General features: G+C 37.2%; 1 protein-coding gene across 1 annotated transcript in view; it reads right to left on the bottom strand.

The window, feature by feature from the left end:
* Positions 1 to 27,390, bottom strand: part of ARHGAP15 (Rho GTPase activating protein 15) — a 320,784-nt gene that overhangs the window by 130,391 nt on the left and 163,003 nt on the right. Inside the window, exons 7-9 of the mRNA XM_053982387.1 lie at positions 26,955 to 27,053; positions 24,962 to 25,088; positions 3,347 to 3,469 (exon numbers count right to left, since the gene is read on the bottom strand). Of these exons, the coding sequence (XP_053838362.1) occupies positions 3,347 to 3,469; positions 24,962 to 25,088; positions 26,955 to 27,053 (349 nt within the window). The remainder of the gene's footprint in view (positions 1 to 3,346; positions 3,470 to 24,961; positions 25,089 to 26,954; positions 27,054 to 27,390) is intronic.

Here is a 27,390-nt window from a genome sequence, read left to right as displayed (position 1 = left end):
TTCAATTATAGACTATAAAGTCGTTTTAAAAGAGAAGATTTATATATTATTTTTCTAGCATATTAGTGCAGATTCTGTAAATTCTGAGAATATTTCAATGCCGAGGAACCAAGGACCCCTGCCCTAGCATATAAATTTGAACAGTTATTCTCAAAATAACACTGCTCAACTGGCAGACATGGGGCATGCCTCTTATTTACTATTTCTAGGTTGTGTGCATGTGTATATCTAAGAAGAGAAGTGTGCTTAGAGACACAAACACATTCCACAATGTCCCTGTATTGCACATCATCTCAGAAATGCTTCAAAAAGCTTCGAGACCAAGGATATTTTGTGTAAGCATGAGTGAGATGGAACAAGGACAGATGATCTTCAGTAGAGCTCTGGCTGGAGCATGAAGAGCCCCAGTCACCAGCCCATTGCAATGACTGGAGCCAACGTGCTGTTCCCATCCTGGCTTCTTTTCTGCCCAGGACTAGGAAGCAAATGGGACAATGATGACAAAAGTAACTTTTTGTCATGCAAAGTGTCAGTGCATCTTCATTTTCAGATCAACATGTAGCTAACGTTTAACCATCAGTCTTCTACATTCCCTGGTCTAAGTGTTATCCTCCTTACTATTTTCATTTAACTCCCTACTTTACTTTCTACATGGATATCTGCTATACTCTACACAAGCAAAGTTTGGGTAAGAGTTAAATGACAATCACATAATTTCTAGATTTCCTGATAATAGTGTTGGCAGAACAAAGTACCCCAGGAGATCAAACTGCTATTTAATTTTGAAGCCTGTATTCCCAAATTTGGTTAGTGTGGAGAAATGTGTGGAGTCTCCTGGCCAAGTGTGCATGCATCAGCGACTCACTGAGCACAGGACTATGTTTAAGTGAACTTACCACCTTAAAATGTATTTACTCATGACTATAATTTACGTGTTAAATTTATTGGAGTTTTGGTTCCAGTGTGACATACAATGTAAAAAATCAATATAGATTTGAGAGCTTTATAGTGCCCCTGGCAAATATGAATAGCACTTGATGAAAAGTGAAGGTTTTCACAGCACCTACAGTGCCACTGCATTGGAGTAATTAACACCACACACTTCACAGATATTTATATCAATTCTTCACCAGCACACAGAACAGCTCTTTGTCAGGAATTTGGTACCAAGATGTCCTGCAAGGCTTTATACACACTTTTATTACAAGCTCCTATTTTAAGGGATTTACAATTCTGACAGAAGTATTTCCCTATGGAATAAAAGGTCGTAGACATGTTCTGAGAGCTGGAGGAATTTTTTCTAGTAAAAATTGGTTAACATTTTTTTCCCTTAAGAATTGAGCAAATAAATAGTTCTGAGGGGTTTCTGCAACCATTTAAGTCACCTTTAGAAAAATAAATAGATGCATCTTATAATACAAAAATTTGGCAAGCTTTTCATTGGTAATCTGGGTGGTTGCATTTTGCGATTTAAAAATATTCTAATAGGAGACTAAAAATTAACATTTAAAAGTGGTCTCTGCATAAGCACTGCAACTGCATTTTCATAACATTTTAACAGATTAAGGGGATAAACTGTGGTGAAGACAATGAAGGAACCTTATCAAATGAGCATTTCACATAGTCTTACTGTAGATTGGAATTAAGCTGTGCTAACGAATCCTGCCTCATTTGCATGGCCAAAACCTAATCCTAATGAAACTTCATGGTAGATAACTAGCATGTTTTCTTCATGGCAGCATTAGTTTGGTAATAAAACTGTGCCGGGTACAGATTCTGAGTTACTGAGCCACAAATCAACAGCACCTCTGTTATCCATGGAAAAGTATCCCAGGTAGAACAAAGTTAAGAGTTTAATGCAACTCAAGCCAAACCCAAATTCGTCTGGCTTTCCTAGAGAGATATATTAGAGGGTGGATTTGAGTTATGCTAATGAATCTGGATCTGTTAGCAGGGATCACATCTGATCCCTATGTAACACTGCAGGAGATTCATCAGCCACACTTTATTAAACTAAACACCTAACCCTTAAATCCAGAAATTAAAAGTCTATAAATTACTACTCTTTTATTGTAATAACTGAAACAACTAACATGATGCATTCAAATTGCACTCTCAACTCACAAAGCATGTCGAAAAGGAAAAACCCTCCGAAGGATTGAGATCAGTTACTATAAACGTGTAAGGACAGATCCTGAAAGTTTGGTGTGCAGATGTGCACACCTCACACACACATATTGACACCAAAATGACATTTTTTCAAAGTTTCTGGTCAGCTGGAAGTAGAACCCCATAACTGAGGGACGTTGTGGTTTCATATAATGAAGATTTCTTTACAGTAAACAACACTGCACTGAGCATCTCTGCACGTATCTAAAACATAAGAACTTAATTCATCAAATCTTATTCTCTCCAGACATGGGCCCAGCTGGTGTTGAACTCTTGTAGCTGCTTTAGCTTATTCTGGCTGGGGTCAATCTCTTGGCTCAGGACAGACAAGTTTAATACACACTAGGAACACCCCTTGCCATTTTTGACACACCACTGGAAAACTCACACTCCAGAGATTGACAGGGACGGCTGGCAAAATGCCCCTTTCTAGTCAATTTGCATGTGCAGTTGTGGGTTTCACACATAATAATTTGGGAGTGCGTAAATTTTTCAAGCATTATTCCAGACAATATTTAAAAACACAGCTTTACTTGGATGTTAGTGGTCAGAATGCTACTGCCTTCAAGTTAACTACCAGCCTCTCAGTGAAACACTTCTTGGATAAACTAACAAACACATTTTATCAGAGAAACAATTTTTTAAGAATATGTGAAAGTGATGGCTGACTAGCTTAGAAAGAAATTGTAAAAGGAAAAAGAACCCACAGATTCAAAGCATTTCTTATTCGTTGACATGTATTTCAAATTTTTTAAAATGGATTTTGTTGGTGAGTTAGAAAAATAATGAGAGAAGAAAGCAGAAAGTCTTCCAACAAATTAGTCAGAACAGCATCTGAGGGTCCTATTTTGGGTTCTAAAACATAAAACTATATCGATATTCTTTTCTTAAAAAGCAATGGAGTTGTGCAGCTTCTTGATTTGCATTGTTCACGGTGTTAAATGGAGGGGCTTCTACCACTTGCACACCAAAGCAGAAAAACTGGAGGCACAGTCAGATGCCACAGAGGTAGATGAACCATACATTGATACTTTTTTCTTTCTAGTTCAGCAGTGTGTTATGAGACACAGCAACAAAACCATATTTAAGAAGTGCTTGTCCAATGTACTGAGTCAAATATTAATTTGTGATTTTTTTAATTTTTACACCAAAAAGAAGAATAGAAGACTGAACACACCTTTAATAAGTCCCTTTTCTTGCAATGTTTTCAAGGAGGGTCTTCGGGAGATGAACTTCTTTAATCTGCTTTTAATTCGGTTTCTGTCATTTGTGTCAGAGGCACTGTAGTTCAGCCTGAAAACTGAAGGAAATCAAGAGAAATTTTTAGTGAAACGGTATTTCTAAATTAACAGTGGGTTTCTGAGATATCCTGAGAAAAGAGTAGCCATAACCACCCTGGGTAAGATCCCAGTCATGCGGTAGGTCAGCAGCGTGGCTGGTTGGACACTACAAACCATCTGATTAATACTTTTGTGAATAAACACGACGAGTTCACTCTGCCGGTTGCGCGCAGAGCTCTGTTATTTATTGCCCATAAGTATTTGGATGGCGACCAGTTTGCTCATGAAGTGTTCACGAATCCCACAAGTTTCACATGGGTGATTTTTCAGCTCCAACTCTGGGCTCCGAGTGCGCTACGCACTATTAGCTGTGCACTCCTAGCAATGAGAGAGGATGGATGGTCACACCACCAGTGAAGGACTGGATTCTTTTGCCAAGATGGATTAAGAGTTATATATATATTTAATGCAGTTATAGAAAACATGGCTGTGTGCCACGAAATGTGTGCAAGACGCATTAATTTATGGAAAGAAAAGTATTCCCGTCCTAATGATTATATTTTATTATATTTCAGCATTTACCAAACTGAGAAACAATTTGAGCGCAATTTATTCCTGCTCTGTGTCAAAAAGACATAGAATCCAGCTGCAGAAAATCCCCTGGAGGAGGTTTCAAAGGCATAAATTTAACTTTTTCTCTGCTGAGGTGCTTACAGGGCACTGGGATGGCTATCAAAATAGTAAGGAGGAGAAGTTCAGCATGCTCCAGAAGCAGCAGAGATGCCATGGGGAGACCTTTCGTACAGCTTTTCCTGAACAAGCTGTTTTTTAAAGATTTTTAACAAATCACCTGAGACTTGCCACCCTCGAATAACTCTTGTTCAGTGTCTTGAGCTCTGTCACTGTGCCCATTTCTGACTAGTTTAATGGGGCAGCCAGAGTGGTGCAGCCTCCCTTGGCAAAGGCCTCCAGCTCAGAGAGGGGTGGGCTTCTTTATTCTAAGGAAAGAATAGCCTTCCATCTTCTCTTGGAAATCAATTAACCAATTAATCAATCAATCAATCCACCAAAATACAATATTCTCCACAAGGTGCATTGGCAGGAGCCTGGTCCATTGTCCCTTTGACAGAATCTCTAAAGAGACAATTTAGCTGCAGTTGCAGACATGCTCCCTTCTCTCCCCATGCAGACTGAACCTCCCCTATTATGCAGCAATCTTCAGACTGAGGATCCAAGCAAAGAGAGAGAACAAAATTAAAAGTATCATCATTATTATCAGTCTTGTCTTTTTTTATCAAGGCATTTTACATTAGTTTTAAACAAAACCAGAACATTTAAAGGTGCACAATTACAAAACAATGGCAAGCTAAAATAGCTGGTTAAGCAACAGCAACAACACTGGAATATTGTGGTTTACATTACAAATCTGATTTTAACAGCCAAACTTATAAAATGGTTTACGCTTTGCTGTTGTCAAGGGAGAGAAACTTGCCAAATTGTTCATTTTAAGTAAATAGAACATAGCCAATTAAGGAAAGCAATATTTAAACACATGCCTACAATGATCAGAGCATAGTTTGCTTCTGATTTCACTACTGATTTTAACAGAAGAGTGTTCCATTTTCCCACAGCACCAAAATGACCCCACACATACTTCCACAAACTAGTAATCACACAGGACAAATAAAAGGACACTTTACTGGAAAATACATGGCTTGGTACAATAATCCGTCACTTATGAAAACTGAAATTCACATTTTTTAATGGTAGCATTCCTGGAGAGATGTATCATAGAACATAAAGATTAGCATTCAATTGATAGTTGGTGCTTTTTTAACATTATAGAAGAGGACTTTTTGTTTGAAATTGAGCAATCCTTGGCAGGGACAAGCTAAAATTCCAAGTCACTTGGCTGTGCTATAAAAAGAACAACAAATGGATGTTTCTAATTCTGCATCTTAGTGGTAGTTTGAAACAGTGAAGTGAGTTGTATTTAGTTTGGGGTCTCTTTTGTTGCTCAGTGTCACTCAGTCCATAGCAATTCACAACTAGGTTGGCTTTATCCTGAAGTTTCCCTAAGTGATGTAAATGATGCAAGAGTGAAAATACACTTCAAATCCATTATTTGCTTGCCACTTTTCCCATTCTGGGGCTCTGAAGTATTTTATGCCCACTTTGAGTCTGCACCAGACTAGTTAAGGTGTTCCAAGTGGAGTACATGTGGTCATTCTGTGAAGAGTAGGACATCAGGGTGAACATCCCTCTCTTTAGAAAGACAATTAACCCAGCTGGAAGTTTTATACCTGAAACAGCAATTATGGTGTTAAAACTACATCTAGAGGTAGGAATAATTATTGTCATGGATATCTTTGTATGTACCACATTTTGCTGTATGGCACACAGTTTAAAACAACAGTTGATGAATTTCTCATTTTATTCTATTAAATACATGTGAGTCACCAGAAAAAAACTCCAAGCCTCACAGAAATTTAAGGGTTTAGATAGCATGTTCCAAAACCAAGCTTAGGCAGAAATATTCATGTTGGGATCTCACTTAGAAATATTTCTTCTCTTGCCAAACAATCCTTCTCATGATATCCCCATATTAAAATGGTTGTCCTATTATATTTTGAAAGGCAAAGAAGACTAAACATAAAAAAAAAAAAAAAAAAAAAAAAACAACAACAAAAAAAAAAACACAACAGGTATAAAACTCAAAAAGCAAAATAAATATTTTTTTAACACTTTCTTTTTTAAATTTCAGGTTCTGAATTTGGCCAGAAGTATCCTACATGAAAGAGAGCTGGCAAATATCAAACAACGTAAAAAAGGAGAAGTCAGTTCCACACAGAAGCAAAAATAAGAGTCTTAAGGACTGAAGTATAAAATAATAATAACTTTTTACTGCTAGTGCAAGTGTGTGCAAGGACACTTCATCAGCAAAAATATAAGTCTGATTTTCATGCTTGGCTGGTAGTAAGTTGAAACCTTTAGATCTATAAAAGAATTTCTGACTACTTTTGATACTTTATTAGACCTCCATTCTTCCACAGGTTGGAAAGGTGTGAAAGGACAAATGAAATAATGGCAAGATCTTTTCCTCAGTTCTCAATATGTATGAAGTCAAAGTAACTAATCACAATAGGGAAGTGCCATTCAGATTGGGTACAAAAAATAAAATAGTATAAACACATTTTTAGGACTAAAAGAAAGAACACATCTTTGACCCTTATCGTTGGATAGCACTGTAATAACTGGCTGAATTAGAGGGGATAAGTACAAGCTAAATGCTCAGGAAAAAAAAAAAAAAAAAAAAAGCACTGATCAAAAACTGACCTGTACTTTTCTTGCTTGTAAAAATTGTCTGAATCCTTATTCAAATCTAGCCTTAATAATAGCATATAAATAGCAGAAGCATGGAAGGCAAGAATGAATGCAACACCTCCCAGTGACACAGTTCTACAGAAAACAAAGTTAGTTTTGAGACGTACAGATGAATAATTACTTTTTAACATTCAATAACCTGGATTGCAACCACAATGCAATGAGAATTAATTTTCTATAGTTTAATCAGCAGTGACCAACAAATTGCAAGGTGAAGCTAAAAAAGCCTTTCTCCAAGATTTTGGCATGGCAACGTCTCACAGAGGTAGGCAAGGCTCTGAACTCTTCAGGGCCAGGATAAAAATGTTTATGAGATTACTTCCTGTGAATTTAATCATGCACCCAGACAATGTATTTCTAGCAGAATGTTTTTTCCTGGGTGTGATGTTCTGAGCAAAGCCTGGATGATTCAGAGTGTAAAATTTTTTAATATGTCCTAAACGCCATATTTTATTGGCAAGACTTTGTAACTCCCTATAACACAATCTCAAATTCCTTCCAATGACTTTTATTTCACTCTTAATTTACTCTGCATTTGTACATAATCTCAGGGGTTTACCTATGATTAATTCCTGCCAGGTACAGTGTATCTGAACACTTCCAACGTGTTGAAAGCATTGGTTTTTGAAGAACTATCCATTAATGACTTTCTGAACTGTGACAATGGATATTGACAGTGCTTGTCAGACTAAAGCACTATTGATTGTCTCACATCATGTGTATTGCAAAACCAATTTCTTTCAAGTACCTCTTCCTAACTGAAATACATTATTACGATGCCTATCTGTTTATTATAACACCCAAAATTACCGTATGTAATTCATTTGGATGGAAAGAGCAGAATGAAGAGCAGCAGTGGGAATGGATGGGGCATTAAGAGATTTAAATAGTTTTACATTTCTACCTTCTCTTCCATTAGCCTTTATCTCCAGGAAACAAAAAACAAACAATTAGTCTGGACCATCCATATTTTTTTAGTACTCTTCAAAGACATGAAAATTTTGTGAAGTTCTTAGAAAGAGATGAGTTGTTGTATAATGATAATACTCATAAACAGAGTTAAGGTAATTATTTCCCAAGGAATACTAAAAATGACAGGCCTGACCATTCAAAATATAGAATACACTGACCAAAATCCTAGCTGGAACTTTCTTAAAATGCATATGAACAGATCCTTGCACTTGACTCTCATGTCTGATGTCTTAAAATAATATTTTTCTAAGGTCCTTTACAGACTTGTAAGAGTCCTCAGTAACACCTTGCAGGACTGAAACAAAGCTGAGATGGCAAAAGAGGGAGGGAGGCAGGAATAGGTCTCTATGACTTTGGAGAAAGAAAGTGCCAGTCTAACAGCAGCGCTACCACATATGTGTGAAAACATTAATTGGAAGGAATTAATTAGTTAATTAATTAATTTCAAGTAATGGGGATGTTTAATAGCTGAGTGTCTTATATTTCTGAAGAAGCATATCTTAATGTGAAGAGGTGTATGATTATGCCTACATTCTAAAAGACACTGTAATTTAATATATTGACTCATGACTTCAAGTTTTATTGGATACCACTGGAATCCAGAATTCAACATTTCACCAAATTTTTTTGGCCTGCAGCACATGTGACACTACTGTTAGTCCTTTAAGGAAGGAGCAGTATGCATCATTGCCTGCAAAAATAGACAGGTTTTCAACCAGCACCAGAGTTTTGAAAGTGACAAAACCAAGTCCTACTTCCTTTTCTTTGTGATGCTCTGAGATGGAGCCAATAAAATCTGCTCTCTAAGGATAAAGAATTCACCTCACCTTCCTTATTAAGTTAGGGACTTTTGCCAGTCATCCTGTTTTATTCCTTAGTAAAATCCCAGGGCATGTCTCTGAATTATACACACTCTAATTAATTTTTTTTTTTTTTTTTGGTAAAAGAGTAGAGTGAGAGACACATACACTGTCAACTTAAAGGCATTAGAAAAACAACTGAGGGGAAAAAGTCAGGAATCAGGCATTGCCTCTGATCATTATTCTTATAAGCTTCAAAATTACAGATTATATATTATTATGATATATTATCAAAATGTGCAGCATCAGAAAGGGTATCTCCTTCCAGGAGAGGCTCAGAAGATTTTGTTTGATTTGGCACCAAAGGACCTGAAGTCATTCAGGTTTATGATGCAATAATAGATATTTGCCACAGCAAGTATATCTACATTTACAGATGTTTATGAAGTAAGCTCAGAAATAAACAATAGGAAAAAGAAAACAGTGATTATATAGCACAAATAATTTTTCTGTAATATGACAGCCTAACAACTTAAGTGCTCAGTAGTGTCATTACACTTTGTGAAATCTGCGTGCATTAGCAGTAAAGATTCAATAAAATGGCTGTATAATTCATATTTTGCATCATGCTCTTATGCTTATAAAATTTAAAAAAATTGTCCCCCTAATAATAAATGGAAATAAATTAATAGCATGTTAAACATCACTACACATTTACATTGTAAAATAAAAATGCCATTCCCACACAGCTTTTCTTAGTGGTATTTGCAACATAAATGTTTAGAAATGTAAGCAGTATTTCTGAGCATGTATTAAACACAGCATTTATAAACACAGATCATACCAGACACCTTTCTTTAATAAAATAAATAATGTTTTTAGAAAAATTAAAATGTAAGAGGCCAAATCTATCTGGATTTCAGTTGTGCATTTTATATGATGCCAAATAGGAAATGATTAGTTAAACTACTGAAGATGTAGAGAACTAAAACAATAACTGTGAAGTGACTAAATAAGGTATTGAAATGAGCTTTGTTGAAAGGAGAGCTACTGTATTGCAGGGAAGTTACCAGTGAAATATTCTTGGAACAGCTCTTTGAGTTTTCATTAAAGACTTCAGCAGGAAAAGTAGAAGCATTCAAAAAATTTCTTGCTGACTCAAGACTGGAAGCATCATCAGTTGAGACAAGAATTTGGGTAATCAGGCAAAAACTTGGTGATTTTGATACTGGAAACTGGAATAAACAGATTAGAATTATCCACAGCATGGTTAGAGAAGGCTTGGAACTTTGGAATCATGGAGTCATGAGGTGGGAAAAGACCTCTAAGACCATCAAGTCCAACTCTTCCTCAGCACTTCCAAGCCCATCACTAACCCCTGCTCTCAAGTGCCACATCTACACATCTTTTCAACATTTCCAGGGCTCGTGACTCAACCACTACACTGGGCAGCCTGTTCCAGTACCTGACCAACAAATCCAAAATATTTAGTTTTAATTAAGAAAAAATAATCCTCTCTCATGAGTGCATAACCACGGACACATATGTGAGGTGGAAATTCCTGGCAGAAGAGGTGCAGGCAGCAGCAGTGAGAAGCACCAGGAGGAAGAGGCTGCTGAGATTTTGGAAGGCGACAGGGAGCTTGGAATGTTTGGCCAGCTGGAAAATGGCTGGGAAGAGCTGGGATTGTTCTCTATGAATTTGCTGGTGGGGGTGGGAAAAGGAGCAGGGGAGGAGAAGAGGACAGCAGGGAGGGAGAAGAGCTGTTTTAACTGAAGAACAATGTTGGCATGAGAATAGATGAGTATAAACTGGCCATAATATGAAGTTCTAAACCATCCTTTTAAAGAAGTTGTGGTGGCAAATAAAACTAAAAGAATTTAAGATGCAGCTTAATAAATTTATGTATGAGGACGCAGAACACAGTACCTTGTGACAGGAGAGACTGGACTAGATCACCCAGGACTTGCCAAGCCTTTCTTTCCACAATTTTTTTTGGTATTGTCACAATATTAGAAACATTATTATACAAACTTAACTCGAATATAAAAAACCACAATGCCAAAAATCAATGAATTCATTTTATTCATACAGTATGACCAGTTTATGTTCATCTAATGTAAAACATGTGGGGTTTGGATGAAATCTGCTACAGCACACAAAGTCAGAGTATTTAGAGTCTAGGAGGAGAGAGCACAGTGTACTTGGGAAGGGGAAACTGGTCTGCCCAAGCTCATGTCAGGGATTAGGACTCTTAACACAGCCTTTTTGCAAAAATATTCCCAGGAGAATACTCAATGGATGGTCGAACACATAGGAATTGGAGAGTGGTCCTTGCCCTTACCTAACTGGGTGAATCAGTGTTTGCAGCCACACAGTCTTATCCCACCCATAAAATGTGACAATTACTGAGAAAAAGAACTGCAATATTTCAGTTAATGACTTTGGAAGCTGACATAAATTGTATAAAATATTATTTAAGAAGACTTCACAAAACGAAAAAGGAATCCCATGCAACTGGAGGTTGAGGAAGACAGAGCAAGATTCTGTAGACTATTTCTAGATTAAGTTGAACAAGTAATTTACAACAAATAATGCATTCAGGGGTTTTTAGAATATGGAGTTCTGTTTGCTTTCTTCTGTTGTGAAATATATGCAAATAACTTTCAAGTCTTTAAACTTGCCTCCTGAGTTAATCTGAAAAAAAAACCTTTTCAACCTTTTACAAATATTATGAATAGTCATCACTTCCACTAAATTGTTCAGGCAAAAGGACAAGAAAACTATATGGTTCCGTTTTGTACCAGGAGCACTGGACAGATTTACATCAAAAGAAAACCCTTTTAGGGGGCTGGGTGCTAGTAACCATGTGGAAATTTTACCTTAACCTACATATAATTCTGTCTTATGCATTTGGAAACAAATTAATTATCTGTAGAGAATAAGGGAGTCTTGTATTTATATCAGCCTTGTTAAGAATTATACAAATGTTTCATATATTGAAATTTTGACAGGCTGTGTTCAGCCTCTAATTCAGATCCAGTCTTTTGGGACCCTTCCAGAAAGAATATCCTACCAATGAATTTCCTTTTTCTTGAAACTTTTATGAATTATGTTTCATTCTTTTAAATTTAAAAAGTAAATTATTTTAATATTTAATTATATTCCCATTGTACTCAGCCTCTGATTATACTCATAACCCTATATTTTTTGACCCACAATGAACTTCTAGTGTTTCTTATATAATAAAAGACAGAATTAATTCACAGTGCCTCAGTTATGAAACCAACATGCTAAAACTGTTTATTTCCAATGAGAAACAGTAGTGACATTCAGCTCTATATTTGCTGTTTCAAACCACAAGTTCCAGAACATTTTTCTCTTTTAAACATCAACTTTAGTACTTTCCAGTGACTGTAGATGTGGTAGCTTATGAAGGAGACTGGCACACCCATTATCTTTAAAGTAATCAAAAAATATCTAGCCAGAGATCTGAAATCCATTTGCTGTACTCTGTCAACTATACCTTATCAAATTATCCCTACCTCAATTATATCATTAGAGTAAGAACAACAACAAAAGATCACCCATGAGCTCATTTATAAAAGGAGCACGTCGTCAGATTTCAGAACTCCTTTCACTTCTTACCTCAAGTGAAAATTCTGGGAAGAATCTCCAATAGCTATGTTCACATAAATATAAACCTTAGACAGTCACTCTCATGCCATCAACTAAATTTTGTTTTTAAATAGAAATTATTTCCATTTGCTAAAACACAACTGAACTTCAGACTTTTGAGCAGTTGCAGCTCTTTGCTCAGGTAGTGTCCATGTGAGGACACTGGAAAAGCTTTCCTAAAGGTGATTTTTAATCTGCATAAAATAAACAAACCCAAAAGCAGGCTACCGATTTTTTTTTGTTTGTTTTGGTTTTCTTTTGGTTTTTTTTTGTTTTTTTTTTTTTTTTTTGTGAAGCTACAACTTTTGTTTGTGAGGCTACCTTACAGAGGCTGTGAGTGGAGAAGGAGCCAGGGGAATTACAGGAGGAAAAGAGAAGTCCAGAAAGGAGCTGCAGGCTTATTTAGATGTGTATTTTATGACTGGGACCCCAAGTCTGCCCGGTCCTTGTGCAGGGGCTCAGGGAGGGACACCTCCAGAGATACTGCTGGGCATGTGGTGACATTTAGTACTTTATCTAGTCTCCAGAACAGCTGCACTGGAATAAGCTGCTTGAGCAGGCAAATAGTTACTAATTATCAGGCTATTTTCCTGAAATAAAATCAGGCCAGCCATCACAACAACTCTGAGACACTTCAATCAGCTACTTGTGGGGTTTTCATGGGTGCACTGACTCTCTGTCTGACCAGCCATGGTCAAAATTCAGACAAAATGTTAAAAAGAGCCAATAGAAGACTGTTTTAGCTTTAAAATTAATGTTCCAGCTGACAAACTGTGCAGGGGCTTAACCTACTTTAGAACATATTTAATAGCATAATTTAGCCTCAAAAAAGAAAAGCAAAATAACTAATGATGGACAAATTTAGGGGTCGAATCTAGTTCAGATAAACATTCAAAAGTTCAGATGTTTAACCAAACCTTATCTTGTCCATGAAAAGCCTCAAAGTGAAGGGCTCTATCAAATACAAGCAAAGTACAGGAGGTTGTGGAAACTTTTCCTCACAGAAGGAAAACTATTATCAGAAGCCTGCACCTTATTGCAGCACTCACGTGTAAAGCAGTTAAGCATCAAAGCAAAAGCAAAACATTTCAGAAAACTGCTTCATGGTCACAGTAATATTTGGATGAAATCCAATACAGAGAAAAGAAAATAATATTAAGGGGAAAGATAATACAAATGCAATTAGACTATCAACCAATAAAACTTGATAGCTGAAACCTTCCAAGCTTAGAGAGAATAAGGAAACTGGAGATCAGAGGACTCTGCCTTTTGAAGTCTTGCTGTCCAGATCCTGGGGACCATTATCCAGTTGAGTATCTTAAAGACATTATGAATATTCTGTCACAGAATTAGAAAGCTTTAATACTGTGAATGACCTGTAACTTGAGCAGGGACTGCTACAAATGAAGGCCAAATAAACAATTGTTTGGAAAAGGTGAATTCTGCTAACTTAGTTTTCTGGGTTACAACTCACCAGTTAAAAAACTTGCTTTCAAACAGCGTTCTCCTTGTGGATTATTGATAACAGAAAGTATAATTCTAATGGCTCTCACATTCTCCAAATACAAACAATTTGTATTGTTTGTGTCTCAAAAGATGAGACTGCTGCTCTGCCTTGCCTGGCACTATTTCTCACAAGCACGCAATATCTGCAACAGTATCCCAAAAGAAACCAAATTCAGACAAAAGATCCAGTAAACTATAGTGTTTCAGGATCCTTTCTTTCCCCATGTCATCATGTTTCAATCATCCTCTTTTCTTAAGCCTCTCCCTCACCTTTTCTTCTGCCTCCATCCCTCCAGCTACCTGTGAAAATAGAAAAAAATTTGCTTTTCTCATAGTTGAGCCCCAAATTCAAACCATAAGATGCCAAAAGAAAAGATACTTTAAACCAGACATCAAATGTCAGTTCAGAAATGACTGTGTGTCTTGCATTAAGAGCAAAGTTAAAACAATAAATCAAGTATTCCACTGCTTGTAATTGTGCCTTAATATCAGTTTTACCCTTGATCCATCATATTGAGTGATCAGATAACACAGTATAATAATCCAGGTGTTTACATTTTTCATTATTTATTCATTAATTTTTAGTGCTATCTTTTGATTTTCATTCAAACACATCAACTGAAATTTCTTCTTTCAAAAGATGAAAGGAAGGTAGGAGCATTATAACACCCAAAAATAATCATCTTGAATTTTAAATAGAAAGGAAGAGGTTATTACATGTGTATTCACACAAATATATATATATATATAAACAAATATTATCTTTGCAGGAACTTCTGAACTTCTGGGAAACCATAGAAATGAGACAAAGAGTTTGACTTAAGTGAATGCATCTATGGCTTGGATAGAAGACAGTCAAAAGTGATCTTGAGGTCATCACCTGCTCTGCTTCATTTTTAGTCACCTTTCTGGTTCTTCCAGTATCACTTCTCAAGGGAAAACCTGTGCTGCTCAGGAGCCAGTTGAAAAATAGAAAAATAGGCCTGAGAAAAATCTAAAAAAAGGCCTTTTCTGAATAGGTCACAGCCAGTCTGTCCTAGAAAGAGTGAGCATGAAGTGATGTGGATCAAACCATGAGTTCCTGCACCTTGAATTAAGTCTTTCATTATAGATACCCACCAAGAAAAAGGCTGTCTTTCCCTGATTTATAAGTTAGAGCCCCAAATTCTGCTAAATGGCAAATGGTCCAGTTTGCATCTGGCTGCCCTCCTGTTCTGCCCTGCCCACATCTGGCCACCTTCCCTTGGGCCCTGAGTCCTTGGACTGAAGAATGACCTTCCTCAGCAAAAGTGACTACAAAATGTGATTGCAAAATATATTAACTGTAAAGCTTTCTCTAGTAGGGATTCATACCTGCATGCTTTTAAAATTATTTCTGAGTTCTGTATGAAGTATCTTCATGAATTTCAAGATAATTCCATTGTAATCCTTTTTTGTCTCCAAAGGGCTTTTTTTCAAATGTATTAGCCCTGGGGTATTTTTAAATGTTTTAATTTCATTTATTTTAAATGTGTCATTTGTAGAGAGTTGCTCAGTTTTATAAAAATGTTACTTCTTTGCTTAAATTGAACACCTTAAAAATTAATTACAAAAACTGTTATCACATGTAGGAGCATATTTTATATGCTATGAAGAGGCTTAAGGCAGGTTTGCTCTTTAGTTTTCATAATGAATGCACTGGATGCAAGAGATTAAAGGACAGCAAAATCTACCTGTCCTGGTTGTTTACTTTTAACATCTAAAAAAATGGCAATGAAAGAGATAAATATAATCCCTACACTGTGTCAGGTGAAACATTTCCACATGGGAGACTGAATTTTGCTTTCCAAGTCTGCGGGAAGACCTAAACTTGAATATCAGTGCAAAAAACACTGACTGAAAGGGAAAGAGATTCAGAAAAGAGTTATTTGAGATGATCAGAAAAAGAAAAGCAGCACACTTTTGTAGGAAAGACTACAAAGTCTTGGCTGGCCTAGTTATCAGCCCAAGCAGGGGGTGGTACACCTGAGGCAGAACTGCTGCAAATGAAGAGCGGGCTAAATGTTGCCACAAGAACACAATTGTACCACAAGTCCATTTAGGCTGAAAATTAGAGTGCTTTCAGCTTGAAAACTGAAGTTTGGGAACATTTTTCCAGCCTGAGCTGAGGGGCAAAAGCATTACTACTGAATTTCATTAATTATGAAAGGAATCAAATGAGGTAGTTGTTTTCAAGAACTGGGGAATTGATTCAATGCTACAAAAAGTCTGTCTGAGGCAGATAATGCTGTGTTACACTTTTCAATAACAGCAACGCAAGTGAATTCCTCTTGGGTGAATCCTGGGCGCACTTAAGACAATGGCCAATGGAATTAATTAAATGGAGCCAAATATCCTCGGTGGTGAGGGGAGCTGCTCATATGTCATAGCTCTCTCTTCAGCATCAATATTTAAAGCCAGCTAGTTGGAACCTTTCACTTAATTGAGAAACAATACAGCATTTAACCCTTCGGTGATGTTCCACCCTTCGGCTTTCGGAAGCAGGATCTGTTTACCCGGCTCGTCAGCAGGCAGCTGGTGGAGCAAAGAGGAGATCGTACAAAACACATTCCTTTTTAATTCCTTAATATGCCCTGTCCAGGAGAGAGTACCATTAAGTTGGTGTTTAAATATTTGGGATTGGCTGTCATAATTTAAATTAAATAGATCCTTCTAGCTAGAAGGTCCAAATATATAAGTGATTTCACCACAGGGAAAAAGGTGAGTCTGGAAAGTAGGTATTCCTGTCTAGAGCCTGATGTATAGTCTCTCTAACTGAGCTTAATTTAGACTTTTATAACCTAAAAACCTCCTTATTTCTGTCACATTCCTCCCAAAATACCATGAGGATTGCATCTAGATTAGTTAGAAATAATAGTGAAACCTCAGGATACAGTATAGTGTAAGAATCATTTTTCTGGCTACTACCTTCCAATAGGGCTACTTATTTCAATAAATACCATGAAAAATTCAAAATTATGTTTAAAGGAGTGATGGACAGGACTGGCTCTTCCTGAATAACAAAGTTGAGTAAGTCCTGTTCACTTGCTCTAGTTCTGACCTCTCTCCAAAGACTGCAGTCTAAAATATTCCCTGTTGCAGTGAGAACGCCTCCAACTATTTAGGTGTTATCTGTTGTCAGCCTCTTATTCCTTCCCTGTGGAGGAAAAGTTATGGAGATGCAAAAGCTGGAGATCTACTGACACATGGTGATGGAAGGTCGAGCAGAGGTAGCTGCATAGTGGGCTGTTTTTAACTATAAAAATTGTGGTATTTTGTGCAATCTACATCAAACCTTAGTTTTGCTACTTAATGTAAGGGCAGATCTACCGGTTACGGAACTAAAAGACTGCACCAAAGCAGTGGAAGACATGTTGGGTAGTTGGGCTTGGAATGGCAGAGTCAGAGTAGAGTCCTCATTGCAGGAGTCTACCTCACTTTAATACATGGAAAAAGTCCAACTGCTTGGCTCCAATAATGCCTAAAATCTCATGATTTGTTTGTGATTGCTTTTTCTGAGGCAGGAGTGTGTCTGAAAAAAAACCCAAAAAACCCTGCAATTTTTCCAAAATGTAGTTGTCTTAAGGGCTGTGTTAGTGTCTGTGGTATGGTAAGAAAAGACTTAAAGCAATCAAGATACACAGTCTCTACTTGACCCCATATCAAATCCATATAAAGTGCACATGCAGGAGTTTATTTTGTTAAGAAAAATACGTGGTGTGTCTCTCTCTTCTTTGGAACAAAGAAGAAATATGGATTTGTAACCTTCTCCTTTTCTTTCTTTAAACTTAAGTCCTTCAATAGTGTTTTGAACAAACCTGAAGAGATTTTAAGACAGACATTTTGCATTATAACATTCCCCTGGGTCGTATGTATGATCGTCTTTACTAAAGCTCCTTTCAGTCCCAGTTGAATAAATATGCATTTTGTTTCACTAATCTTGAAACAACAGGAATAAAGTTTACCCAGGTCTTTTATACCTCAGAGAACAAAACAAATACTACAAATCTTTAGAGAGAAAGGATATACAAAAGGGCTTGAGGTGAATGTTTCAAAGCAAATACTCTTTAAACGATGTGCAAATTATTTCAGCACTTGAACATGATTTATGAAAGGGGATTAGTCCACTGAAACAAGAACCGAGTTTAAACTGTTGGGTTTCAAAGTCAAGGATGAGAAGTGTTAGCTGGAAAAGGCAGAAGAAACTGGATAGTAATCTATAGTGAGGATTTCTGATTGATTTTCTTTAACTAACTCAATCCTACATTAGCTATCGCTGTCATTCATACTTAACTGTGGTGGGCAGCATAAAATACCTTCTTTTATGATATAATTCCCCATAAAAATGAAGTATGCAATGGTGATAATTAAGTAATAATGAGGTAATTAATAACTCAGTGACTAGCTCTCTATTTACTAGTGTGTCCCATAAATGAGCATGAGGAGTGTGAAACAATTAAAGATTATCCAAGCTCAAACAGATAACTTTTCCAGGGAGTTGTGTGTCAGTGAGCAGACCAATGAGTCACAGGTCACATCTATAATAATACATTATATTATATTGTAATATTCCCATATACTCTTCACATAATGGGTTAGAGCTACTCTTAAATACTATAAAAATGATCACTTTTACGTAATTGTAAAGATTAATAAGTGAGCTAACTTCTCATGGTTCTATAATGACCCCGCTGTTCTAGTAGGTAAAGGAAAATTTAATGATCCTGCTCAGATATGATTAATATCTAACTTTTTCCTGGCTAAAAATCTGGACTTGGTTCAATAAAAATGAATTAAGTGAACATGCATGGGTTTCCCTGCCAAATGTTTATATGGAAGTTGGATATGCCCAATTTAAAAATATGCTTTTTCAACCCAAATAGTAAACTCTGGAAGGATTTTGGAGAGTGAAGTAGAAATAAAACAAAGAATTAAGGAAACATTATATTATAATTGATGGAAACAGGATATTCAAATTCAGGAAAAAATGTAATTTTTTTTAGGACTAGTCACAGCCAGTTGTGATTTTGAGTGCAACATAATCTTCTATTATCAGCAGAAGTGACACAATTTGTTTCTCAATTTGGCATGTTTTGCTTCCCACATGCCAATATTATTACTTCTTTGTTGCTGAATCAGTATTTTCCTAAGCTTTAGGAAGAGAGCATACCTATACTTAATGTGGCAGAGAAACATAAGACTACAAATATGTAAAGAAATGTTTAGTCCCTGTAGTCCAGATGAGTGATTCCACTCTGCAAACCCAGCATGTTGCATTTTCTTTTCCTGCTTTTCTTTTTAGTCCCTGAAGCTGGTTGCATTCCTGTTGATGCAATAAAAATAAATGCCACAAACATGCAAGATGCAGAGTGACAAAATTAACCTTGCAGTAGGAAACTGCATATTTCCAGCTAGTTTTCATTTTGCTTTCTGTTTTAATTGTTGCCATTGGTAATGCTGCACTAATATACATTATTGCTTTATGTTTCTTGGCTTTATTAAAAGTAATAAAACTGACCTATACATAATGCTAACATTGTAATATAATAATAGTCCCTATATAACATCATTTGGCTTTGAACTTCACATTTAACTGAAATAAATGGACTGGGAAGGGGAAAGAATTCAGACCTCATCAGAACTAACAAAGAAATGGAGTGATTTCCAACTTCTGTGGCTCTAATTAGAATCAAGAAGGTTGGAAAAGACCTTTAAGATCATCGGGTCCAGCTGTCAACCCAGTACCACCATCATGATCACCAGCAAACCATGTCCTCAAGGGCCATATCCACACCTTTTTGGATCACTTCCAGGGATGGTGACTCCACCAGTGCCCTGGGCAATCTGTTAATTAACCCCCTTTTCAAAGAGGTGACTCTGTGTGGATGAAGGACTACATAAGCTACCACAGAATCCAGCCCTGGATAAGCTTGGCTGGGCCAGTAAAACCTCTCTCTACATCCCAAGATATGGTCTCCCAACCTTCCATCCCCTTCACGTGTTAGAGAGGAAGACAGAAAACTCCCACTGGCTCCTCTCAGCACTGCCTGTTAATTGCAGTGCTTTTTTCTGGGATGTATAATAATGTTTTAAAGAAATAAATTTCTGGCTTTTTTCTTTCCCCCTTCTGTTTTTACACAGCCCAAACTGTGCAAATCCATGTGTTCATGCACTGGTGCCTCTCCTTTCCCTCCTCAGAGAAACAACAGCTTCAGACAGGAGGTCTTTGCCACAGAAATTCCTAATCCTGTGCCGGGACAAACCTTAAACCCTCAAACAAGTCCTTGGAGGAAGCTTTAGTTAGGGAAGGACCAACCAGCACCAAGTAGGACCCAGGAGCCAGGAAGTTTTCAAGCTCCACCAAATTTTCCATTTCATCCACCATGTCCATGAAATGACCAAAATGGGTTTCTGCTGCTGTCTTTTTGCCTCAACACTCATTGTACAGACTTAGTTATCTAACAAACTGCCTTCAGAAAGGATTCCGGATGCTTTAGTAATTAACAAGGGATAAATACATAGCATGCTCAAGTTTCAAAATTCAGCCTTCTGAAGAGAAGTGAATGAAACAAGAAAAGCAATTTTGGGCAATTTTAAAGCATACCGTCCATGGTTCAATCCTAAGGACTATAAACTCTTGAATTTAACTGTCTTTTAAGAAACTAAAGCAGACTTCAATGCCCAGATGATTTTGTAGCAAATACCTATGAAGGGAAATCGAAATTATGATCCAGGAGTTTTGGGGTTTTTTTCCTTGATTTAAAAGATGCTAGGAGGTGTTTTCCCAGACACTGCCATGAGGCCATTCCCTAGGGAAGCACGCAAGGGCTGTGGCATTCCAAGGCCAAAGCAGCATCCTTTTGGACTAAGAGACCCATTTCTCCCTGTTGAGAGTCCAAAAGGAATTTAGGTAAGGAAAGTATCATTATTTGAGTTGGCTGGTGGCCAGGGTGCTGGGGCTAAGACCCTGATCCTTATGGAGAGCGGAAAGGAATCCCAAGCCTGCTGTTTAATATGCATGACATGTCGGCTTTGCTGTCAACTTTTACTTCCACCCCCTGCCTTTGTCCACTTTTTTCCACCTGTTGCAACTTGTCCTTAGTGGGGCTGAGAACCGGAATTGTCTCACTTTGGTATCACATTGTGTCTGGCACAATGACGCCTGGGGTCTCCGACTACTCTTGTTGAGACACCGAAACGACCATGAATAGCAATCTTGCTGCCGCAACTCACCAAGACGTTCCTTTTCACACATATATATTTTTATAAAATTCTTAATGCTGGAGTTGTGGCACCTCCAGCTAGAATTCAAACATGGAGGAGATTTTCCAGGCCGCATGACTAACCACCGGGTTTCAAGTAAATTGTTCTTGAAGATAAGGAAAAAATATGCGAGTAGAAACAATAAAAATAATGCAATTCAATCTTATCAATTCAGGCAGTTCCAGCTTTTATGTGGCAAACAAGGAGATCAAATTGCATTTATCTAATATCACAGATTTTTTTAAAATGTCTAAAATATTTCATTATTTTGCTTTGGCAACCTAAAGCTGAGGAACAGATTACTGTTCCCACTACATAAGGAAATAACTGACAACAATTAGTATTTATTCTTGTTGCTTTTGTAATAAAAATAGAATTCCATCACTTTCAAGGAAACCTAAAATATTAATAAGAATGTGATGAACTGAGTAAATGTGACGCCATAAGGAAATGATGGAGAACAGGTTGGAAATATAGTGCTTTGGGAATGGATTGCATTATCAAGCTTGTGATTGTGCATTTTGACAAGAGCAGCCCTCAGATTGATACGGTAGCCAAAGGGCACTCTTCCTACTGCAGAGCTGTTTGTTTCCATCCAGGAGGGGGGGAGCAGAAGGGAATTGATCCCCTCCGACAATCAATAGCAACTCCAGCCCAGGCTCTTCCACAAGAGGTCACTCCTGAGGGACAGAATTCCCAGATGATGGCCACAAATGGCCCAGAGGATGCACAAGATGGGTGCATGGGCAGGAAAAGAAGGGCTGAGCTTAGCTGAGAGCATCCACTTGGTTTCACTGCCTAAAACAAAACTGTCCTGACAGCTCCTGTGGTACTCACACCTAAGGCCCCTTGGGGTTTGGAGAAAAGAACAATTCCTGGGAACCTTGTGGTGCACAAACCCTTTCTCTACATCCCAGATTCTTTCCCTACTTTCCAGACACCACAACAGCATCTCTACTTGCAGAGTAACCCAGGTGCCTGGGATATAAAATTAACATGGCAGACCACCTACCAGTGGACCCAATTAAAACTGGTACTAATTAGGAGGAGTTTTTTGGCAACCTTATAAAAAAAAACAAAACAAAAAAAACACCCCTATGGTCTGAATGATAACGAAATTACTTGGAAATTATGGAGTCTGATGTTAATTTTTAATATTATTTGTTTAGAACAACACTTTGCATTGAAAGAAGTGGTGCTGCAAGGCAATTTTCTTGCATGAAATGCACCCTTCTTCTAATGGAGAAGGTTGCTGGGGTGAAAACCATGTTACTTATGACCAGCATCAGCTGCAGAAATTATATCAGTGAAATAGATGACATAATAAAATAAAAAATCATCTCTTTCCATGTATTTGAGAACAAGATCACAGTTTTACATATTTTGATAACACTCCCCAAGGCCATTCTTGGTTTCTCCTTAGGTCAAGAAAACTTCAATTAGAACATGAGTTGAAACCAAACTGGATGAGAAGCCACTGAAAAGCTGCATGACCAAGAGAACGGCCACCCTCTGAACTTTGGAAATTGAGCCTGGCAGTTTGAGCCCAATTTTCAATGAAAGCAGTGTCTACAGCTCAAAAAGCATAACAGAGAATTACCATTTGTCCTTGTAGTGCAAGCAGAAGCAATTAGGATTAGACATAAAAACCAAATTCCTGCTACTAAGTCTCTAGGGAAAGTCTTCCTAGTTTTAAATTAAAGAGTAAATTACTGAAATGCTTTAGTTAGAATGTACCTGTCCTTTATACACTTGTACTACTAAAAAAAAAACCCAAAAAACCAAAACAACAAAAACAAAGCAATGCAGCAGTATTAAGATTAAAACTTGATATTTTTTGCAACCCCTACAATGTAGATAAGGTAAATACAAATGAATCTGAGCTGTCTGAATATTTCATTAAAGGTTATCAAAACGGGAGGGGGTGGGCTGCTAACACATCAGTTGCTCATCTTCTTTGTTAAACTGGAGGAGTTCTAAGGCATCATTAAAAAATCTCCTTTGTTTGGATTTGGCACTGGCAATAGTCAATAACGTAAAAGCACTATAAAATTATAAAATCATTAAACTTTGCAAGAACTTTATAAATACACTTGCAGATATTGCACATATCTTTGTGCTCTGCAGTCAAACTGGACAATGAAACGACCACCTGTTAACTGCTAACAATGTGTCATTACCAGTTCTCATGCCTTTTTAAAGCAATTTTGGCTCTAGCTGCCGATAATTCTGGCTACGATACTTGTGTGAACATTAAGGGCACAGAAAGCCAAAGGCAGAAAACTGACAATACAGTTTGTGCTTAGACTACTAATAAGTAAGTGAATAATATGATTTTTCTAATTCCACATAATTGCTTGATCTCAAGGGGCCAAAAAAAAAAAAGTTCTGAATACATATTTTAGAAGCAATCCAATCTACGGTATTTAAATGCAAGCTTCGATTCAGTGAGATTTCACAGCAGATATTTTCACATTTTTTTAATAGTTTAAATAGCCTTTAACAAAACGGAGGTTATTCAGGATTCTCTAAGGTTTGAAAAGAAACATAGACTAAGTCTCTGTCACTGCTCATAGTCACTTTTTCTGTTTTGTCTGACAAATTATCATTTAAAGATATGTGAGAAGTCTAAATAAATAAATAAAAATTCCCTGAGTGCTGAGACAGTTTATGGGGATTTTGCTATTAGCTACAATAAGAGCAGAATCAGACCCTCAGAACTCACTGTGTTCTCAGTCTTATTTTTCTTCCTCTGAGAAATGCAATGTAACAACCAGTGCAAAGATATTGGGACAATTTTTCACAAGCCATGTTCAGGCTACTTTATATTTTATAACACAAAGAAAAAAAAAAAACAAAACCATAAAACCCTTAAAAAAAAAAAACAAAAAACCAACATCTTCAAGATAATAAGAAAACAAACCCCAAAATCCTGTGGTCTGCAAAAAGAGACTATTTAATGAGTCTCTATTTGTGTGTATGCGCATGCATGTGTGCATATATTTATGATTGTGTGGATAATTATCATTAAAAATAGCTATGTTGGGTCTTTTCAATGCAGCCCTTTTTCTTAACATCTCAGGCTTTGATCCTGCACTGAAATGCGTGCAGGCAAATTCCTACAGAGCCCTTTGGTACCTAAAGGCACCTCGAACCAGCCTGCCAGTCTGGGGCTGTCACCGCGCTGACACCGGGAGCAGGATGTGAATCTCCCGCCAAACAAAGGAGGAAAACAAAAACTCAGGGGAGAGGGTGAAGTTAAAAAAATGTTGGGTGAGGGATTCAGGGTCAGCAGCAGCTCCAGCTGCCCACGATCTCACGAGCATCTCGGCACAAACTGGGAGAGTCTTTTCAGAGGAGTAAAGCACAGCCCTGTTAGTTTTAGATCACTTTCTTTTCTAACCACACTGACAAACAATCAACGCCAAACCCTGGAATTTATCTTCTATAAAATTATAGATACATCACTGATTGTTGGCTGCGAAGGATATGTCAATTCTTTCAGCAATTCAGTGTATAAATACACAACAGACAAAATTACTCTGGCAATTTGAGGTATTTTACTAAAATGGAAACAAAGCAACTGCAACAGACCATTAACATAGGGCTCATGTTGCTTATTTTTAAAAATAAATGGCTTAAATAAATGTCTTTGCTCCTAAACAAATTTATTTTGCTTAGGAGAGAGTGTCACCCTTTAAAAGTGTGGAGCTAGTAACTGTCTTTACTTAAATGCAAGTTATGTATATCAGTGCAGAACATATTCAGCTTTAAAATTCTCAGTGATCTTCCTTACACTCTGTATGTAATAAAAATTATCTTGTCCTGTAATGGCATAGTTTTTTAAAAAGGAAACAAAAAAAAAAAAAAGAGGAAAGAAAAAAGCCTTACTTAAAGATTTTCTGTGTTCAGGCTTTGGCTCTTTGGATTCAGTGTCTAAGTTATTCAGTAATTCGATGCTGGAGGATCTTCTGAGTTTGAACTCCAAATTTCTCGATGTAATTCTCTGTTCTTTTGGCTGGGAAAAGAATATATATATGTATATACATATGTGTATGCTTTTAATAAAATTATTATTTGTAAGAATGAAACGAGATTCCAGAATGCCAGTACAGAAGCTAACAGACACACACAGAGCAAGTGTGCAGGGAGTATATAATTTAAGGAAAGTGTAATGCAAAATTTGTCATATGGCAAAGCTTTTATGGCCCTGACAGACTGATCCTAATTTCTGAGATAAATTCCCATTTAAGTGAGGAAAACAAAAGGCCTGCTTCTTTAGGCTTTAGGGACCAAAATTATTTCCACATTGCAGGCTACTTTCAAATGCTGGCAAAGAGGAAGAGTGTTTAAATTGCTTTTCTGTTTTAGATAGTTACAGTAAATATTCTTGCAAACACAATTACTTCAAACATCATTGCAAATTTGGGGTTGAATTCTGCTGGTTTAAGCTTAAGAAGTAGTCGGGGGGCTTTTCTCTTATTCTAATTTACTGGCAGACAAAGTGAAAATGAGCAGGGAAAAGAAGCAAAAAAAAAAAAAAAACAAAAACCGAAAATAAGAGACGCTGTTTTGGCTGAAGACACGTCTCTTCCCGTGGCATTTGGTCAGGTGAGACTCAGCCATCCCAAGAGCCTGGAAAGCTGCCAGGCTTTTCACACTCGTTCAGAGTTTCAGGAGTGAAATAGCTGGCAGGGATGGAGTGGCCAGGAGTGGTGCGTGGTGACATCCTGTCCTGCGCACTCGGACCTTGGGCAGGACCAGCCAACCACAGGCCACTTGTGCCCCACCAGCTGCTGCTGCTGTGGCTCTCTGCATGCTCAGGGCTGCTGATGCCACAGCATTACTTCAGCTACACTAAAAAAAAATACATATATATATATATATATATAAAAAATCAGGTTTATTAGATGTTTAGTTGAATAATATGCCAAAAAAATTTTTTTTTTTTTCTGAGTCTCCATGGAAAACTCCACCCCAAAATCTTTAGTTGGATATCAATATCCTCACACACCCAATGAAATGCACAATATGAAGACATACATCATCAGATCAAACTTTCCTTGGCTGATTATAGCCTCAGGGTAATAGAATGTTTGTAGCTCTTTAAGGAAACAGTAGCTGTGTTCAAATTAACCCTTTCAAAGAGGCTGCAGATTCCACTGCACTGAAACCTCTGAAAAATGCAAGAAATGGGGATATTTTTCTCTCAACAGACTCTGCAGTGAACAAGAAAAGTCAGTGCCCTCAAAAAAAAAAGAAAAAAGAAAATGTTCGTGGATCAGGCAGGGATAGGAGGAAGACGTTTGGAATTTGTACTGAGAGTGGCAAAAAAGAAAGAAAAAGCTACAGCTGAAGCTGGTTTGGTAATTAAAAACTGTTTTAATAAAATGCAACCCTGCTTACTTCTAGTAGAAAACCCCCAGCCTTCCTGGGAGAATACCAGCAATCAGTTACAAAGGAATATTATTTGCTAGCGTTATTCTTGTGAATAAGTAATACAAAAATTCATAAAAGGCTCAAATGTATTAATAGTTCTATTGAAGATTATATACTGTAGGCTGCATAAACAGAAAATGCAAAAATTCATTAGTTATTAAGTGCTTGTGTGCTTTTACAACCCTCAGCAAGCCAGCGTCCTTGTTAGTTCAGAGAAATAAATGTAGTGTTCCGTTTCGAGGCAAGAATCAAATGACATTTTTGTGCAACAACCTTGTTTATCTGACATTTTTTAGTAGATTTGCATACATATTTTTATATCCTTCAGAGAAAGGAATGTCTAGCTAGCTGCTGACTGCCTAAAACCGGTAGAGATGCCTGAGCAAATGAAGTTGAAATTGCTACATCTTAATTAATAAAGGTAACAGCCAAAACAAATACATACCAATCTGTCAATTGCATTTTTGATAGCGTGGAACCAATCCAATATGAGAAAGTCGATATCCGACTGGAGGAGGAACTCATTTCCTGACACTGTCGTGATCTGGGGAGGGCATGGGCACACACAGGTGAGTAAAGCACACACCAGGCAGATGATTTTCCTCTACTTTCCCTCCCATTCCCCCCAAATGCTGGTTCTTTTTACCGAGATTTGTCTGCTGGAGTGCCGAGTTACCGAGGAGTTCTGAACCTCTGTCTGAAAACTGTTTTGAATATGTCAAAACAAACGAGATATTGTCTCAGCAATGCAACCACAGAACACAAATAGTGCAGAAATAACGGGTATGTGACAAAAGTTAAGAAAAGCCAGGAAACTCGGTGTAACGAGACACAGTTCAAGGGAAATAAAAGCACCCTGAAAAGAAGTGAATGCATCATGA

The sequence above is a fragment of the Vidua macroura genome, chromosome 7 (genome assembly GCF_024509145.1).
Source record: "Vidua macroura isolate BioBank_ID:100142 chromosome 7, ASM2450914v1, whole genome shotgun sequence".
NCBI classification, from domain to species: Eukaryota; Metazoa; Chordata; class Aves; order Passeriformes; family Viduidae; genus Vidua; species Vidua macroura.
The sequence above is the reverse complement of the archived record's forward strand: the minus strand, read 5'-3'. Positions and strand labels throughout refer to the sequence as shown.